General features: G+C 38.5%; 1 protein-coding gene across 4 annotated transcripts in view; it reads left to right on the top strand.

Annotated features, from left to right (window-relative positions):
* LOC145692944 (uncharacterized) overlaps nucleotides 1-20,424 on the top strand; it is a 729,891-nt gene that overhangs the window by 654,562 nt on the left and 54,905 nt on the right. For all 4 annotated transcript variants that reach the window (XM_081768533.1, XM_081768531.1, XM_081768529.1 and 1 more), the window contains one exon: nucleotides 5,407-8,329. In XM_081768533.1, coding sequence (XP_081624659.1) covers nucleotides 5,407-8,329 — 2,923 coding nt within the window. The remainder of the gene's footprint in view (nucleotides 1-5,406; nucleotides 8,330-20,424) is intronic.

Genomic DNA, 20,424 nt, shown 5'->3' with positions numbered 1-20,424 from the left:
ACGAAGTACAACATTACAAAAATTTACTCGAGTATGGAAATCTACACGAGTATGAACATTGGGAGTTGGGCAGATTTGAGGCTTATTTTAAGGCGAACATCAATTTCATCTCACTTTCCTTTCTGGCAGTCTGACACAAATCATCAAATTTCTCCTCCCGAAAAACACATTTAAAATCGGATTATTTGGGAAACAGTCACCCCAGTTCCAAGTTTGGGAGTACATGTCCCCCTCATTTCCCCCGGGATTTGTGCCAGTGTATCTAATGCCTATATAGCCCTTTTCTGGTGTGAAACCCTATATATATATATATATATATATATATATATATATATATATATATATATATATATTAAGTAAATCTTACTCATTTTTGAGTAAACATCCTCTTAGAAAAAATACATGGAAATCCAGTATTTTAACAAAATCCAGTATATATATATAAAGAGAGAGGGGGGAGGGGGACCGGTTGTTAAAAAATTAGAATAGCACCACTGACTAAGACTGCTCGTCTATCAAGGTCTATCCAGAGAGTTCAGTAATATGACGGGCAGCAATGGAACTATAGAATCTGTCGTATTTTCTGTTGGTCTTTGTTCAGAATAATTTTATATTAGAGGTACGAGGGCTGCTCTATATATTTCTGGCCTAATAATGAAAATACGAATATTTATCAACGAAAATGGTTTTATTGTTTTTCAAAATATTCTCCATCAAGATTTATACACTTTTGCATGCGCTCAAACCAATTTTCGAAGCACTTTTTCCACTCCGATTGAGACACCTCCAAAACATGGTTTTTGAATGCTTCAACAGCATTTTCTGGCGACGAAAATCGTTGACCACGCATTTTTTTCTTGATGTGTGGGAATAAAAAGAAGTCATTGGGTGCCAAGTCAGGGCTGTACGGCGGATGACCCATCACTTCGACGTTTTGGCCGGTCAAAAATGCGCTGGTTTGAGCCGATGTGTGAGAGCTCGCATTGTCATGGTGCACAATGATTCGTCTTCTCTTGTTCATTTTTCGAATTTCTCCGAAGACTTCAGGCAAACAAATGGTGGTGTACCACTCAGAATTGACCGTCCTACGTTGCTCAAGCGGAACAGTCGCCACATGACCAGTTATGCCGAAGAAACAGGCGACCATTTGCTTCGAAGTGCTTCTTCCACGAACAACTTTCGTTGGATTTGGCTCGTCTTGGAAGACCCACACGGTCGATTGCTGTTTTGTTTCGGGCTCATACGCATAGATCCATGATTCGTCACCTGTGACGATCTTATAAACGTCTTTTGAAGCACCGCGATCGTATTTTTTCAGCATTTCTTTACACCAATCCACACGAGCTTTCTTTTGAGCGATTGTCAAATTGTGCGGGATCCAACGAGAACAAACCTTTTTTACGGCCAGGTGTTCATGCAATATCGAATGTATGCTGGTGGAAGAAATGCCTAGGCATGCCTCTATCTCACGGTAAGTCACATGACGGTCTTGCATTATCAGTTCACGTACGGCATCGATGTTTTCTGGCACAACGGCTGTTTTTGGACGACCTTCACGGAATTCGTCTTTGAGCGAGCGTCGGCCACGATTGAATTCGTTGTACCAGTTTTTCACAGTGCTATAGGATGGTGCTTCGTCGCCATACAAAGATTTAAGTTCATCGATGCACTCTTGTCGTGATAATCCACGTCGAAAGTTGTGAAAAATGATCGCACGAAAATGTTCACGAGTTAATTCCATTTTTTTGCCAAGTTGATTTCTTCAAGTACCTGTAAAAGAAAAAAAAATTGTCGTAAGTCAAAAAGTTCTGAGTACATTTATGCTACAAAATGTCAAACTTTCCAATGGAAATGTCAGATTGCACCTGGCAACACTTAGTGTTGCCTAGGCCAGAAATATATATAGCAACCTACGTACCATGTTGAAGGGATTAGTCTGTTGAGCAATAGTATCACTCAAATGGTGGTAAGGAAAGAAGACTATAATTTACATTATTGCACGTCTGCTATATTGCAACTTCTATAGTGCACTACGAGTATTGTGATACAACATATACACGTAAATATTAAGAATACAAACATGCGTGTTATTAATATTGCCTGACAAAAATTGATGGTCTCTGGTCAGGAGGAGAAGCAGTCGGCATTTTAAAAAAAGCGTTATAATACATTGTTCTTATCGTAATATAATTTCGTTCCAGTCAGTGATGGTTTCAGAAGATTTGTCCCGGAGGATTCTCAATACACAGAGCTGAAAGAGTATTGCGAACACGATCCGCATTGAGCTCGATCAAATATTTGCCTCGGGAGGGGAGCCACTTCCACTCTCTGAAACTATCATGTGTGCTAGTAAAAAAAACTACCATAATGGGCTTGATCAGTAACATTTGGGTACCCACTGTTTTAAAGGCCTTCTACAAGGATCGCCAAAGCAGTATTTTATTAATGAGCTTATTGTTACAATAATAGTTTAAAAGAAATTAAGGAAGTGTTTTGGTTTGGTACAAATACTTCTCAATTTTTTTTTTCAAATATGAGTAAATAACTTTTCAAAATAAGGTGGATGGCCAGATGTTTTAAATATTACTGCACAAAAATACTGTCATAACGAAATGAATTGCGTACCATGAAATTTATAGGAATTTATAAAGCTTAAATTATGGTTGTACACATTTAAACTGTCACTTTTACTTAAAAACGAAAGAAAAATTTTGTCTTCAAAAGTGCTTATTTTGACTAAGATTGTTGAAGGAAATATTTACTAAAATGAGGTTTCCAGACGTCCCTAGATTTACAAGTCATGAATGTAGGCCTATTTGTATGTGTTTTATCAATATACTTTAATATAGAGTCTCGGATTCATTGAAAAAATCTGATGAACTTACTTTAATTTCAGGGTGCGAAATCATGTGGGTTGGGGAGGGGAGGAATTTCCCCCCACTCATTATTTTTGGAAGAAAATTCCATTATTAATAACTTATGGGGGAGGAATAAAGAGGCAGTGTTGTCAGATGTTTCCAAATGAATTACAGTAGTTCATATGTAACTAACATGTATTTCATATGTGTAATTAGTGGATGAACTAGTGGTTAGCGAAATTTCTAATTTACATAGTTTACTAATTATGGATGTCCAAATATGTGAACGCTTTTTTTCCTCCTTCCAATTGAACTGTTATGATTTCGTACCCTGCTCTATTACGAATGTGAATTGATTGATTGATTGATTTTGAGTTTTACGTCCCGTTCAGCAGCGAGGCTATATGAGACGTGGACCTACTGATTAACGTGGAATCCGAACCACATGAGCTCCCGCCGGGAATCGAACCCGGGTCTCCCGCGCCAAAGGCGCGTACGCTAACCGCTTAGGAATGTGAATTGAGTGATAAAGAAGTTGCAGGCATATAGGTTGTTTTCTAGCACTCAGTTCATCACCCTCTGGTGATCGGGGTCCCGGGTTCGATCCCAGCCCCCGCCAAGTGAACAAACACCGTGGTGGACAAACACCGTGTGCGTGGGTTTTCTCGGGGTTATCCCGTTTCCTCCCACTTTCTTCATTCCATCATTTTATTCATTACCCATCATCACCGTCTCCTTTAGCCTAACCGGCATAACCGTGGGACGTAAAACTCAGAGATTTCATTTCATTTTTTCAGTTCATCACCGGATGCCACTTAAGTCCAAAACAATTTTTTATTCTTATAGGTTTTGATATTGTGATGTTAAGTAGAATTGTTTAGCATGAGTTATACTATCATACGTGTATAGTCCTGTTCAAAGATATAGTTCAACGGAGAGTTGTGTATGCGCTATTCAATCGTGTCGTAATATGGGCAAAATTGAATGCAAATCTGTGACATGCGATCTTTCTGTTTTCATTCTCGTGAACCAGTTGAATAGTGTGAAAAAACATGCAAATATTATAAAATGCGGAAGAGAAGCTATTAATTATGAGTCAACGTGTTTGAATAGTTATTTTGAGAGAAGAAAGTCATTCTCTTCGAAAAATTGCTCAGTGATCGGTGGGGAAAGCGGATAGTGCGTCGGACTCTTGATAGATGATGTAAATATTACACGAGAACGCACTTATCTTCCAAAAATAACAACGTCTTGTAAGGAAAACAAGCGAACAGAATAGACGTTAACCGCTCCGGAAGAACCAATAGAATTATGAAAGAGCCATTTCCAAATAGCACGGCGATCCAGCACCTTCAGATCTTGGGGGTAGGATTGCGGTAAAGAAACTATTCCTTCAAGCAGGAAATATTACAAAAATATACTTCTGGGCCAGAAAATAAAATAAAATAAAGACTAGAACGGTAAACAATGATCTATATTCCAAAATTTAACTTTCCAATGCTAGAAGTTCGTATTTCGTCGTCCAGAAGAGCTTTTTCATCGCGACCTATAGCACCTACAGCAAGATACGGAGAAAGTCACGTCACTGTTTGGGGATGCTTTAACATATACTACCAAGTTGATAATTTAGTTCGAATTAATGAAATAATGGACGATAACGTGTTCCACAAACGTTTAAGTGAGGCATGGAATGGAATTCCATCTGGAACGCGGATTTGGGGCAGTAACTTTGTACTACAACAGGATACCGTCCCAAACGTTCTTCCAAGCTTTTCATTAATTATCTGCAAAGCGAAGATGGTTATAACACCAAGAAATGGAATAGTCGTCGCAGTCACCGGATTTGTTACCCATCTAGCTATTGTAAGATGAACTTTACAGGACAGTTCGTAAATAGATGTCAACCAATACTGAAGGTGTTTGGGAGGCTTTTCAGAGTTACTGGAGTGGCATAGATTCGCATTAAGTTGGATAAATTAATCAAACAGATGACTAGAATTTGTAAAGCTCTTCTCAGGACTAAGGATCGGCATTTTAATTGAACACAAACATACCCCAATAAATTCATCTGACTGTGAGTGGAAACAGGAGGTTTTTTGGGGGATTGGAAGGGAGTAGATTCTGAGAAGTCAGTAGTGTGCTCAAACTTTTGACAGTAGCTATATATATGTCATCTCCTATCATTTCTTCTAAAGCTCCTTTACTTGTATTACCATCCATAAGTTAACTCTATAAAATGAATCAGAAATTGTCTGCATCAAGTCCTTCTTGTACATGATCCAGGTGGACTAAGTGCACATGGATGGCAATTTTTCTAATCCCATTAATCTTTATATACTACTTTTATTTACATTCACTTGAACCCCCAGGTTAATCTTATAGTGTCACCTTTATACGATGTGACTAGATTAGATAGACCTTCCAAGCAAAAAATAATTATACTTAGGTATTTTACATACTTTGATGTAAGAAAAGTAAGATTTGGTGTAAGAGTTGCAATATGGCTTAAATAGCAGCATTTTAATTATTGCTTATTTTTTCTTTACAGCCTAAGGCTCGACATTTGCGGCCTTTTAAGTGGGACCCAGGCAACCCTTCGGTTCCGCCTCCGTTTTATCTACAACAGCCTCCAAGCCCGCCCCTCAGATTCGGCAGTCTTCCATATGATGTCGGTTCCGGCAACTACCACTATGCTCAGTTCCCAAGCGAACCTATAAAACCTCCTCCAGCATGGGTGGACCCACCAATGCCAGAAGTTGAGGATCGAACACGTCCACCTGTCCTCCACAAGTCGGCAGCCGTTCTAACATCTCCAGATCCTCATTATCCATCTCCTTGGATGCAAAGGTATCAATCCTTTCCAGAAATGAGCTACCTCCCGACTGTAGTCACTCCACCAAGAGGTTCCTCCTTTGACGAGTACCTGATATCGGGACAGTACGATGGCGTAGGTAGAAGTCGAGGTAGTATGAACAGAATAAGTCCCTCACATCACCAACAGCACTATCATACAGCACCAACAACGCGCTACGGACATGAACGAGAAGACGATTATGTAGGTGTTTCCGGGAAGAGAGGACCTTTACCACCAAGGACTATTCCAGGCTTTCTCGAGAGACATCGGGAAGTGAAAAGGTGTGGGTCTGATGGATCTACCTCTGTAGATAGTTTACAAGATGCGCTTACATCTTCACGAGTTGGAAGGAACGCTCCAGAAGATGTAGGCTGCGGAGAGGAGCTTTATCCAGCACCTCATTTGTTAACATTAACGGAATTCACAGACGATGACATAACCACGTTCTCCGATGACTCTTTGGAAGACCAGAAGGCTGCAATGAGTGAGGCTTCAGCATCGGCGAAGAGGGCAAGCATCGCGTGGGAAGTTCCTTTAAGTGATTCTCAGCTCACACTGGAAGAACTTGCGGCAGCTAACCAATCAAAGGATCATCATCAGCAACAACATAATCATCATCATCATCATAGTGAGGTTCCTAAATCTAGATCTGAACGAAGTCTAAAAGATTTAAGTCCAGGCAGTACAAAAGTAATAGGTAGGAGGCCTCGTCGTAATCAGTCAGTTGAGAAGCCAGCGAATAAAAGCAAAAACGGCCGCACACCTTCAACAGGAAGACAATCGACGAAATCAGACACTAGGAAGGAAGAAATTAATCACAAACCACGGCATATACCAAAAAGTTCCTCTATGTCAAACATAGGTAAGAACGTAAAGGAAGAAAAATTCAGAAAAGAAGACTTCACAATACCCGAACTACCACCTGAAAAAGACGGAGTGACAAATGGAACGTATGTAATTCGTCGAGGTCGAAAGAAAGAAAGAGCTCCTATTGTAGAATCAAAGAAGTCGCCTGCGGCAAAACAAGAAGGTGTTTCAGTAATTGTCAATGGCACTCGGGAGCCAGCAGCAGTGTCTGAAGTCAAACCTTCTACCGCAAAAAGATTTGTCAGACAACTGTCTGTTCCTCAGCAAGTGCCCAATAATCGTCAGAATGGGGTTGTTGGACTTAAAAGAAGTAGTTCAAATTTCGAAAATATAAAATCAATGATAAAGGAGGGTCTTCTAGAAGGCTTAGACGATGCACCACCAGACTTCGAACCTCCTACACCTCCTACAATAGTTCGTGTTGTATCTTTACCAGCTCTGTCAATGAGTTCATCGAAAGACGACACGACTGATGGTCGTACAGTGCCTCCTAGTAATGATCCTGATAGTATCATCTGGAAATCAACTGACAATCAAACCAAACAAAAGACTGATGATAGTGGTAAGAGCATTGTTCATTTGCCGAGTTCTTCCTCCTCTTTGTCGTCAGAAACTGATCGGAAAACATTCAAAGACCAGCAAAGGAAGTTTATAGAATCTAGAGCGTTAGAACAGGTTATTGAAGAAGGTCCATGGTTGTGTGCAGGAGAAATCAACGAGGTAAAAGTAGTGCCTGTCGTTGTTGAACACAAAGAGGAATTGCAGAGTAGTTCACGGGAGAGATATCCTTCCACGACCGATGAGGAAAGTGACTCTCGAGATGAAGACAATGATGATTTTAAAGTGACTGTAGAAGTTGAGCTTCCACCTCCACTACCTCCTCAAGATTATGACATTGAAGAAGATAATATTGTAGCAACGAGGCGAGAAGATAAGTTTTCAGATTATGCAGAGATATTCCAGGCAAGTCCACTGGGAACACCAATTCTATCTAATGGACCAACTGGTAACTACGAACCTTTGTACAGGAATTTGGATATTAGACCAGATTCTCCCCCGCTTTTAGACACTAGTGATCACAAATCGTCTTCTAGATACCACCAACCGGAACCTCCTTCTTCACAGAAGTATTATGATCCAGGTTCCAGCCTTAAGACGCGTTCTATGGATGCTGGTCTATCTAAAGGCCACAGACGACAAAACTCTGGTTCACGGAAGCACCACGAGGTGCCATCCGAAAGGCGTACATTGCCAACGGAACTCCAAGGACCGTCCCGACGTCGCGCGTTTCAAAAGCGACCCGCGCCATTCCAAAGTGATGAGTTCCCCACTTCCTCTTCTCTTCCCGAAACTCCTATATTCGCGCGTGGCTGTGACATCCCAAGGACACCTCATAGAAAGGTTCCTGAAATTCCCGGTATCAGGACAGCTCCGAGACCAGGAGGTCTCGCTGGGCCTGTCTCTCCGTATCCATGTCCGCAATACAGCTACCGGAAAACGGGTGGTGTTCTCCGACCATCCTTATCTGAAGGAGGCGAAATGCGAATTGGAGGACCTGGCAGGGGTTGGTATCCACGTCATCGACAACCACGTCCAGCTTCTATAGAGAACTTGGATCGAGTGCCATCTGGATGGGATGGTAGGGAGCCACGGAAGCCTCTTACTCTTCCACCGAATCTCACTCCAAAGTTCTTCCATCGATCACCGAGGGAAGCTCTTAGACGAGTCACAAGCCTTCTAATCAGAAGAGGTAAGCCACTTCTATTCATCTACTAGTATTATACAATAGAATATCCGCTTGTATATAATTATATCGTATATAATTACTAGGATTACGATTTTTAGGGGAAGTTTTCATAGGGAAAAACGGAAGGGAAGAGGTACTAAAGTAACAAAAAAAAAAGAAAGAAAGAAAAAAAAGAAAAAGGTGCCTCTAAAAGTCCCTCAACTATTTTCGCAACTTTTCCTTTTTTTAATTGAGAATAACTTGTAAAAACTATGTACCCTAAGCATTGCTAAGTTGTTAAATCTAACCACTTTCCTTTCTGGAGATAAAACGTCTTTTATAGAAACTAAGCTTACCCACATCCACAGAGACAAGTGTGGTAAAATTCACATTCACGTGGTATGGCAACTCTGTAAATGTTGCAAATTCGACAAGATTCGGAATCTTCTGAAAAGTTTTCTTTAGTAAAACTATTCAACTGTTGTTTCACGGAAATTGTGTGTGGAAATCATGAATCAGATACAAACTGCTTGATCTTGTGAAAATTCTCGCACAAGAAACAGCACACTCAATCTAAGACAATAGGAAAATTAGGAACAAAATTTCAAAAAGTAAAAGTGAAAGAAGATGACGAAGAGGATAGGAGATTTTTCGCGTATTGTAGAGGAAAATTAAGGAAATTAAGTGGCGAAAAAGGAGAGACATGTGCTTTTCCCAACTTGAGTTATTTAGTATCTCAGATGACTCTTTCAGAAAATTCGTTTTTGCTCTAAAAGATACGTACTTAAAAATCCTAACTCTAATAATTGCAAAGACAAACACAGGAACGTTTCGAATGGAAGTTGCCTGCTGATGATTCATACTAGAACTAGGCCTAAATGTTGAAATTTAAACACTTTACGAGGGAGAGGCAGGGCATTTTTTAAGCTACTTTTTTGTATCCAAATGGATACCCAGGCCCAGTACTTGGATACCCAGGCCCAGCAGTTTGGATACCCAGTGCACGTCATAAATCTTTAAATTACTGGGAGAGTACTTCAATAAATTACTTGAATTACTGTACATTTGAAATTACTCCAATATACTTTGGTTTTGTGACTTAGCTTGTATTCTGTGGATAAATATAAAATTGGAGAGTTTCATTCTTGAAATTTCAGATATTTCTCTTCGTTTTGCGTACTCATTTGTCTACCAGTTTCATTCTACAATACTCTAATACACAGAAAGTTAATAGACCGACTTAAGAGGTAGAAAGGTTGAAGCCGAACTCTCACATGTAACGGTCCAAATGACGTTTACCTTATATACCTTTTGAATAGTCTCTGAGAGAAAATAACAAGAAAACAACTTGCTATTTGGACATTTTTTACTTAGCTTATAATACTGTTTTGGTTCTTTACAATTAAAACTCATTATTTCTGATAAAATATCTGAATATTTGATAAAATATCTTATAAAATATCTCTTCTGACCTTTTATACTACTGGGGAACATTTTGCGTTGCGATGATAGCCAGTTGTGTTTCTGACGTAGCAACCTTAGATCAGAAACGGCAATATATAGAACAAGAAGGAGCTGCTGATGCAGAGCTTCAACGCCGATGGCTTTTAAGTGAAAATCTCTCACGCCGAATGATTAATGTACCTACGTGAAATCAAAGCCAGGATTATTGTTTGCCATCTATAAGGTAGCTCACGTGTTAGAACATATTTGAGGCTAAGCTAACCTATCTGTTGAAAAGGAGGTTATGGTAAATAGGAAGGAACTAGAACGACAGAATTAGTTAGGCTTGCCATGTTTGGTTTGTTTTGCTACTTGTATGGTTTCTGAAGAAAATTGAATATCAAGTTTCCTAAAATCCATATCCGTTTTATTGAGAAAAAGCGACCACAGGCGCTTTTTCCTTTAAAGTCAGATTGCCTTTTATTCTTTACCATCACATGATTGTTTCACTCATCCTACCATCACACCGATCTACTATGCACTATATTGTCGATATTCATTTGATGCGACGCATATTGAGTTATAAACTTTGATGAAACAACTTTTGATTTTTTGCTTAGGTTGGGTTATATATTGACAAAGTGAATGCATTGATTATACATACATAATGTTGAAGTCGTTATTTTCGAGTCCTGTTGAGACTGGCCTTCAGCTATTCCTGAGCTACGCTCGTGCATTTGTAATTTGGTCCCTTTTCCAGAGATTCCCATCGCCCAATTCCAATCTTCCCAAAGATTGTTCTCTTTAACCTAACCTGTTTTATCCTGGTCTAACATTTCCTTGCAACCAAATATTTCGTGTCTGTTATGGGCAATATCGGTAATTGAGATTTGTTCAGGCACATTTTTTGACAATTAATAGATGGCACAAACTTGAAAGAAAGTAAGAGATTGTCCATTAAGTACAAAGAGTTATTTTTAACAATCTTTGACCCTCTTTGATGCACAGTTACCTTCAGTGGCAGATTTACACCTGCGAGAAAGGGGCTGAGATCCTCCAAAACTTTATTTCTATAGAAAACTAATTAAACGTTACTCATAATCTTCAAGCCCCGCCCCCTAATATTTTGGGATTTCTAAACACGAAGTATTCCTAAGAGAAACCCATACCAAAATATTTTTCTAAATCTGTTGCTGGTTACCTTTGTGCCCATCCCCTTTTTCCCCTTATACTCAGATATTAGAATCTCTAATACTCAGATTAAAATGGCTGTGTACTTTTTCGTTTTTTCTTAAATATTGACAGAAATGTTTTCTTTCGTTTGGTAATTTTACGAACAGTGAAATGCTAGAAAATGATTGAAAGTTTGCGACAGTTAAATTGTTAGAAAGAATCTCTTATGTCACAAAACGTAACAAATTGAAAATCTTTCTCATGCTCTGTAGCGTTACACAATTAATGGACTGTCCTAATAGTATCTAATGCCGAAATCTCTAATACACTGCATGCATTATGTTTTCATAGGAAAGGTAGGGCTACATGCAATGCTCTTGTATTGATGGCGATGTGTTGAATTGGAAATGAAACGGTTAGTAGAAGTCTGACAAATACGTCATTTTGTATGTGATTATTTCAAAAGTGTACTTTATACAAAAATGCACTTTAAAAAATCTCTGCTATGTATGTCAACAGCCCTTTTGTGCCTGGATACCCAGTTCTTAAAAAATGCACTGGGGAGAGGTGAAAATTTCAACATTCTGTCATGTTTCTTTTGAACTGGTAGACGTAAAGGCATGGAATTTGGTTTATGGAAGGGGAATTCTAGTTCAAAGAATACGAATATCTTATTCATTTGCACCAATCCAATTTGGCTATTCCTGAATGAGAAGTAGTGAGCAATTCTAACTATAGCACATCGTTATGACCACTTTGTGAATCGCGTTGATTTCTAGGATAACGGCAGTTAATCAATTCGGGAGATTTTTTTTTAACAAATTCATTTTTAAATGGGAAGGAAACATTTTAGTATTTGCTACATGATTCTTTTGAATCGTTGAACAAGATGAGACGGAATTTGGTATAGTAAAGGCCTTTGCTTGAAAGAATATAATTATATTGATATTATTATTTATACAAGGTATAGTTAAAACTTAATGGCAACACTGTTATATATTCGTACCTGGCTTTATGCATAGAAGAACACCTGTTACACTCCTTCAATGTAACTGCATTCCACCTTCTGCCAGATGTGTGAAAGACGTCGTCCGTTCTCTTGTGTCGTAGTGCTTTGCTTAGAGGAGGTAGTTCCTTCATTCTGGCGAAGAGTCGTCACAAGTTCTTGAAAATATATTAAATATTGTAAAGGATAAATTAAACGAATCTAATATGCTTTGACATGTATTTCTAAGTACAAAACCCTCTCTCAAATGTATGAGGGAGGTAATTGCCCGTCTTTCCTCCCGCTGCGCCCCGTTCTTTTCAACATTTGTTCAGAGCTCTTTAATTTTACGCATGTAGGCCATAACTTACACCCCTGGCCCATGCTTAAATATACTTCAACGACTTCAAGTCATACTTCTCACCCACAATATTTACATAATGCTGTTGGCAACGGAATCATAGCATAACAGTGATAATTTACTTGGATTTTTTAAAAATGTTTGTTGGACAAATTAGGAAAGCAAATAACTTACCAGATTTTGCTGTATTATATGGTTAAAACACAATATTTCTTTCCACAGGAAGCTCCCGAGTTGCAAATGAGGTATATCTCGTTTGATTTATCTGTGTGTGTGGCAAAGTTGCGAACTGATTTTCTTCTTTATAATAACATCAGCCGTTTGGCAGGATTGCCAAAGATAAATCTTCCAATTTAACGTTCCACGATTATGCCCTTTTAGGCTAGGGGAAGACGATGATTAAAACAAGTAAATAAATGGAAGAATTCGTGGAATGAGAAAGTGGGAGGAAACGGGAGATGTGCACTGGGCTCACGTGCCACTTCAATCTTGATTCACGCACGTTGTTCGTTTTTCCGAAACATTGCAATGGCAATAACACTGCTGCTTTTGACTGAACAAAACATGGTCGTTATCACTAGCTACACTTCATCGCCTCACATTCCCTTATCATCTACCATTCTTTTGTAGTGCTGAGGCACAGCCCTCTGATATGAGAACAGCCTTTACTTCCTATTCAACCTATGTATTAATTGCTTATTTACATAAATTCAATATAGAAGACAAGAGGAAGGGTGAACAAAATTTTACATACTGTAACACGTGGCAACAAATGATAATAGTAATGCAATACAGCATTTTTTAAAATTACCTTCCCTGGATTTAAGAGATTCATGGGAGTAAACACGGTTTAAAGAAATTGAGAAGGAAAAAGCAACGAAGTCAGGAGAAAATTTAGAAAGTAAAATACTCAGTTTTTACAAATACAAAATTGCTGGTTTACTTTTCTTTCTTTCTTTTTAACGGAGCCACTGTTCAAGTAACAAGGGAACATCAAGATATATCAATGAAATATCGAAGAACCAATTAGCTCATTAGGTACCCTTCATCGTATTAACTATCAAACCCAAAAATTTAAACTCAAATCCCAAAAAGCAATTCGAGAAAGTCGACGTTAACTTTCTGACAAAATGAGGCACAATATTCGTATATATAATATAAATTAACAATCTGTGCTTAATTTTCGGCAAACCACTTCCGACAAAAATCACCTCCAAACTTTACCACTTGCAACATCCACATTTTAAAAAAAATTAAAAAAAGGTTGTACAGTGTGGACCAAAGGTCATATGATAGTTCTAACACACGAAAGGCTGTTGAATTGGTTTATTCATTGCCCATTGATGATGTTTTGAGGATCTGCTAACCCTCTAAAAGCACAAGTGGCCGGCATGTTGAAGATAATACCAATTTTAATGTTTTTAAATATAGAAGTCAGCATGCGACATATGCTAAATATGCTGTTCTTGACAGGAATGTAATGCCGCTGACCATTTTATCCGATCACTTACTATTGATTAATGCTCGGTTTTGTGTTTTGCAGGTGTCACTGACTGACCCGAACAATGACACTGGCAATTCCTGTCACTAACCATATACTAATTATGACTTATTTTATTTGATCAGGTCATTAACAACAATATCGCTGACGACTAAGGAACATGTGGAGATAATCCTGATTGTTGCTGCATAGTTCAATGTACTTTATCCCGTTAGAGAGCTCATTTCCCACAATGGTGTTTACAAACTCATCAACAGATGTTGAGAGACGGGATCTGTGCCTGTTAAACTTCGTAGTGGTAGTGTTAAATCGCCTACAGCACAGATATGGCAACTACTGTCGCTGTGCTCGCATTCTTCAGCAAAAGCTCCCAACGTAACACGGCGCTTATATTAAGAAATTGAACTCACGTCAGTTGAACTTACATATAAAGATGCTTTCCGTTAACAAGTGGCACCAGTATATAATCTAGATGCATCAGCATCTAACAGAGGACAATCCGGATCATCGGTTGTAGTTTACCGAATGAGCGAAAGAGAAACTATCAACAACCAACCCGGATCTTCCCTTGAACGTTGTCCTCCACATGTTTACGTAAACGCAGAAGTAAGCAAACAAAACTACTGCTACTAAAGTGATAGCAACCCACATTTTGTTGATACATCAGGGATAGATTGTGGCGGAAAGGTTGTGATCTGGCGTGGTATTTTTGGCAAGTGGATCATTATTCTATTCTTCATCTAAGGCACGCTGAACGCCGACTAACCAAGGACGTAGTGTCCATTAAGGGTATAAGGCTTAGCCGATCCCTTTATTTATACATCAACCTGAAATGTTGCTTTTGAACATTGATACAATTGATTTTATTAAAATGAATTTATTTTATATTGCGCTGTTTTTAAACATCACGCGAGAAATAATTGAAGCTTCTGCAAGAACGCATTGTAGGCAATGGGCTGCTAGCTTTCCGCCTTTCTCATGTAATCTTGAGAATGGGGCGATGGCAATCGCTTTCCCGTTATCCTCAGCAGACGGAAAACATTTACACAAATTTATCACGATGCAACGAAAGTGGACGAATGCTGACGACAGGCTAGCCTTTCGGGTGTTTGGAGAAACAAAAGCGACGGGACACGGTCTTGTAAGAAAGTATAAACCAGTAAGACTATGAAAAATTTAGGAGCTCCCATTCAGTAACAAGTTCTAACAAAGAAAAAAAGAGAGAGAATAAAAATCTTATTATGATTAGTACTAAACGGCGTGCTAACAAACATCATGGCATTTGAAGGCGAGGCCAGCGGTATTGCCATGTTTATTTTGTACACATTAACGTCTATCCTTTGCCACCTGATCGCGCTGTAGTTGGTCTGTTTAGCCATAACCACACCCTTAGCATTCGCCAACATCGCGTCAGAGCTTGCGTTTTATTGCTTTAGCTGAAATGCCAATATGTTTGTCACTGGCTATACATCAGGGACCTTATTGCGTACCGGTTTGCGTTATCGCAGCGTAAAATTTGCATTGTAGTTTGCGATAATTGACATAGAAGTTATAATTGCTTGTTGTATTTTTTGCGTTGCGGCCCGCAGTTTTGCGAAGATTGATACTGAATGAGGCCTCAGATGAGGTATAGCTTCTTTTTTCTACTTTCAATCTAAAAATAGGTTTTTCTATAAATAGCATCAATTAGGTGTGAGCTGCTGCTCTACTGTTATCCATTAGTATGCTGATATGTGTTGTTGTGGGTGAAGTGCTTAAGTTTGTGTCTATAATTTGGGGAATTTAAAATTAAGATAGCCCTATATCCGTTTTTATTTGTTTCTTTGAAACAGTAGTACAGTGTATGTGTGATATGCGAGTTTCGCACATGTAAGGAAACCGTATATGTAAGGGAAATAAGAAGCAGAACCACTCTTATACTTTTTCTTGCTTTGTATGAAAAATATATTGCATGAATTAGCATTTTTCTATCAAGCATTACAGCCATATCCGTAGTCAGAACACTAGGACGTGATCTTTTAAATAAGGGCCGGATAATTCTTTTTTTTTGGGGGGGGGGGAGCAACTTGAATTCACTTTACACTCATATATACATACAATAAACAATTGCAAATTTCAGGGGACTGGGACCCTCCTAGCCACCCTCTAGCTACGAATCTAATTTCAGCCTACCCATTTCAAAACTTCACGCAACGTTACTGCAACTAACACATGCTATAGGATGAGATGATCCTCACGTTAGTTTTGTCGGAGGATGATTCATATCCAACGTTCCTCCAGCAGGATGGATACCGGTGCCGTCCCTATTATGAACGTAGTGTTCAAAACTACCTGCACCAGTAGTTTCCTAGAAAGTGTATTGGGCATCAGGCCCTAGAAAGTGTATATTAAAAGTCTTATCCCGAACGAGCCCGTTAACGCATAGAAATAGAAAAATTAATTTATAGTCAGTTACCAAAAACTTTATTAAATGGAAGTCCCTAAACCATACTAAATAAAATAATACAAATACACTGTTGCAAATAACCAAGAACTCTGTATTTTTCACTTCTTTAACATTATACAGACTACGAAACGTGGTGCGTTCAGTGTACAGGGTAATCAAGTCCACTTTAGCTCCTCGTTAAAACGATTCATGCCTAGATGTTGTAAATAATTTATAACTTCTAATCAAATTATTGAACTTGATTCTCTTGTGCTCTGAACTCCCCATTTCTCAAACACGTGAAATAAGCACATAGTTTTACAAATGATCACCAGATGGTGCACCAGAAACCATCGTTGAATTGTGCTGCCACCTATTGCGAGAGTTAGAAACTACTTTGAAGCTGCTGATTGAGAACACTGATAAAAGCGCCGCACCGTGGCAAGTTTCGTAATATCGCTACTGTCTGCGCTTATTTGGGAGGCGGAATGAAATGCCGCCCGCCTATGCATGCATGTCTGTGTATGAATGTTTGTGTGTGTGCGTGTGTGATGCAGGGTTTTAGGTTCGCTGGTCAGACAAGAACGCTAGAGAGATTCTTGTTTGGTTTGGTCAGGCGTTTGCACCGTGGAGGTCGTCTTCACGGACGGGTCAGTTACCTTGCTCTTATAGCGAGAGCGGCGGCAACATTTTTATATACCTGTTTTTGAATCCATATTAGAAATACCACACATTCATGAATAATACTGTTCTTTTGTATCAAGGTTTTTTTTAAATGTTCATTTTATTACAGTTGTCTTTCAGAGAAGTACAGTATGGAGAAAGATCTTTTCTCGAATTCTTATTCCATGAATACTTTTAATTTTAAAAGGAATTCAGTTCATCTTGTTTATTCATTTTTAATAAAATCTGTTATTTAAAACTAATAGGGTCTATAATTGCCCATGAAGGTCCTATATTTTTGCTAATTTTATTACCTTGTATCGTGGATATCGGTTAGCAATTCTCACCTCCTGACTGAGGGTTTCCTTAGATCGTCTATAGACCCAGAAGATAGCTAGAATGAATATTTTATTATAGTGTCCCTCCCCTATACATATGGAGCAGTGGAGGGTTTTCAGGGACGTTACATTGGTAAAAATTAAACTTGTATACAAGACTTAGAACATGAAGGAAGTTTTCTTTAGTTTGAATCAATAAAAAGTTAATTATTTTCCGATATAACTTCTTTCAAGAGCCGCCACTGGTATGGAGAACACCTAGAGAAATATTTTCATTGCACGTTAAGATACCAGTAAATCCCTGACGTAAGGTCCTGCATCATGCGTGAATCAGCATTATTATAACAAAATGATTTAAATTTTGCTCAAAAATGATTTAAATATTAGAATTGAAATTTACATGCTTTTGTGCTTTTGAGAATGTATGTGAAATGTTATTTTGGTCCTCAGGAATGTTATTGGGAAGGTGTCATGCGGAATTTTTCGTAATTCACTTGAGGCTGAGGAATAGACATTTTTTCCCTTTCTTTTCTGGTCCAGGTTGAGTGTCATGTAAATAAGGAGAAAAATGGCTTTAATCATTGAAGTACATGAATTATTCCAACACACGCTTCTTCAATTGTAGTTAGTTGTGTTGCTTTTATCGATAAGTTTGGAAATGGCTGTTCCTATCCTTGAAGCAGCAACACAAAAATGGAAGGAGTGCTCTGTCAGTTTTCTTGTTTTTGCAAAATGAAATTTGTGGAATGAGAATGTGGGAGGAAACGAGGTAATCCGAGAAAACCCACGGGCACGATGTTGTTCACCACAAACTTACTTGGCCGGGGATCGGGGGGCCGATCCAACCACATTGTAGTTCATCGCCATATTATAGTTCACTTGTAAGCCTACCGTGAAAATTTTAGGAGGGGTCAGTAAAAATTTAGGGGGGGCGGCCCCCTAGACCCCCGCTGGATACGGGCCTGGATCGAGCTAGGGATCCCTTGCACCAGAACACTCTACCACTGAGGCACCGACCCCTGTAGATATTGGTAGAGGTTAAAATACCTGTAGATATTGGTAAATAAATTTTTAATTCATATGCATTCCTACCTGAAATCAAACGTGGGGTCGAATGCACCATTTTTCACGTTATGAAAATGTAATTTCGACATTTATTCCAACGTAACGATCTAATGGGTACTTGAGCCCTGAATCACCCATCTAGTCGGCGTTTATGGACGCATATACTCCTACACCTAACAATTCGTACGTATTGTAAGGCATCTTTCATGTTTCTCTATGTGTTTCCAGATATTTAATAATCTGGGGAATCTCCATGAGAGAGCTGGAAGGAAAAATGAAAATGTGGTTGACTCATTCTAGTAAATTTTCGTTATCTTTCACTAAATGTGTTAATAGACATGCTGTTTTTTTTTTTGTTTTTTTTTAAACCCCGTTGGTAGAATTCATATAATTCTTTTCAGCTTCATCAGATGACAAATGAAGTTCATTATAGCTTGTTAAAGAATCTCTTCGATATCAAGAGCTGAAATTAAGGAAAATATACGATATTGTATTATATTTTCATTATACTTGAAATTGCTTCTTTCCAAAAGGACCTCACTCACATTTGAGTTAGCTATTGAAATAGACACTTCAGAAGTCGATACATCATTCACAACAGAAGGTCATCTGTCTCATTAATCATTGTGCATCGATTGAAAGCTAAAATGGTCCATTTGTATTCAAAAAAGAATATTAGTTTCTACTCTTTAAACTTTTTTAAAAATTGTTTTGTTATGGGGCTGAGGTGCTTTTAGAAATAGTGATTAGATAAATAGTTTTTAGGACCGTTTTGTGTATTTATGAGTGAAAACATAGATACAAGTATATGTATAGGTCTATGCATGTAATTCGTGAGTTAGCTGAAATTTCTTACAAATGAAATCAGGGTCAGAATTTTTTCTAAGGGATCAAAAGACGACACATGAGCGAAGCCGCAAATATAAACACCTTGATACACGAAATAATTACTTAATGTAATACAATTATTATTGACGCTTATAGCTTAACTTTATTACTTGCAGTAAATATATTAAATACTGTAATGGGTGAGTAAGCAAATTAATATGTTTTGACATAGTAGATTACGAAAATCCTGACTCCCTTTTCAGGGGCGTCATTTCAGACTACGCTTGAGGGGGGCAAGAGCACTACCGATATAGGACTTTCACGTTTTGTACTAGTATGTTAGTGTAGAATCGATTAAAGTATATGCATTCCTCAAACTCTTGAGGGGCAATTGCCCCCTCCTGCCCTCCCTAAATGACGCTCCTGTCCCTTTTGAATCCCGACAAAACCCCTTTCGAAAATCCATGGATTTCTCTTACCCACGTTGCATGCGCTAATGGTCAGGGTATCTTGCAACCGAATATTCGTGTCTGCCGTGAGTGGAAAAACCACGTATCACTTGCCTGAGCTTTGGGGGTGCGATGGATCAGTGGTAGCATGCTCATCTCCGGGGTTTGGAGTCCCTGGTTCGATCCCAGCTCGCGCTGTGTGAACTTTGTGATGGATAAAAACACCGTGCTCGTGGGTTTCCTCGGGGTTCTCCCGTTTCCTTCCACTCTCATCATACCACCATTTCATTCATTTCTCATCATCACCGTCTCCTTTAGCCTAACCGGCATATCCGTGGGACGTAAAACTCAATGATTTCATTTCATTTTTCATTTTTGCCTGAGCTTGAAACTGTGAATATTCTATATTTGTATAGAAACTTCTGCGTCGCACTGTATATGCGTAAGTCCAAAATTATTGTCGCATGTCTATAAATATGTTGTTGTAGGAATATAATTTGATAACGAATTCGCCCGGTATTTCTTATAATGTTAGTATGTGTATAATCGGCAAAGACATGTATGTGGTAAATTTCATGTCAAAAGAGCAGTAAATAAGAACAATAAAACGAAAATAAAACTTTCTTGTCCATTTAGCAACATTTTGTTTTACTCATTCTAGTTTTCGTATTTATAATTATTTTCCTATGAAATTTACCACACATATACATTTCCCGATTATACATATAGCATCAGTATTACAAGTATCCTGTAAAATCATTATCAAATTATATTCTTACAAGAAGATAGTTATAGATATGCGACAATCATTTTGGACATGAGTGTCCGACTGTGAGACTCTTTAAAGCAAAAACTAAAGCGTAACAAAGTCTAGTTATACAAAAATCT

Source organism: Thermobia domestica, chromosome 8 (genome assembly GCF_964235325.1).
Source record: "Thermobia domestica chromosome 8, izTheDome1.hap1.1, whole genome shotgun sequence".
Taxonomy (NCBI): Eukaryota; Metazoa; Arthropoda; class Insecta; order Zygentoma; family Lepismatidae; genus Thermobia; species Thermobia domestica.
The sequence above is the reverse complement of the archived record's forward strand: the minus strand, read 5'-3'. Positions and strand labels throughout refer to the sequence as shown.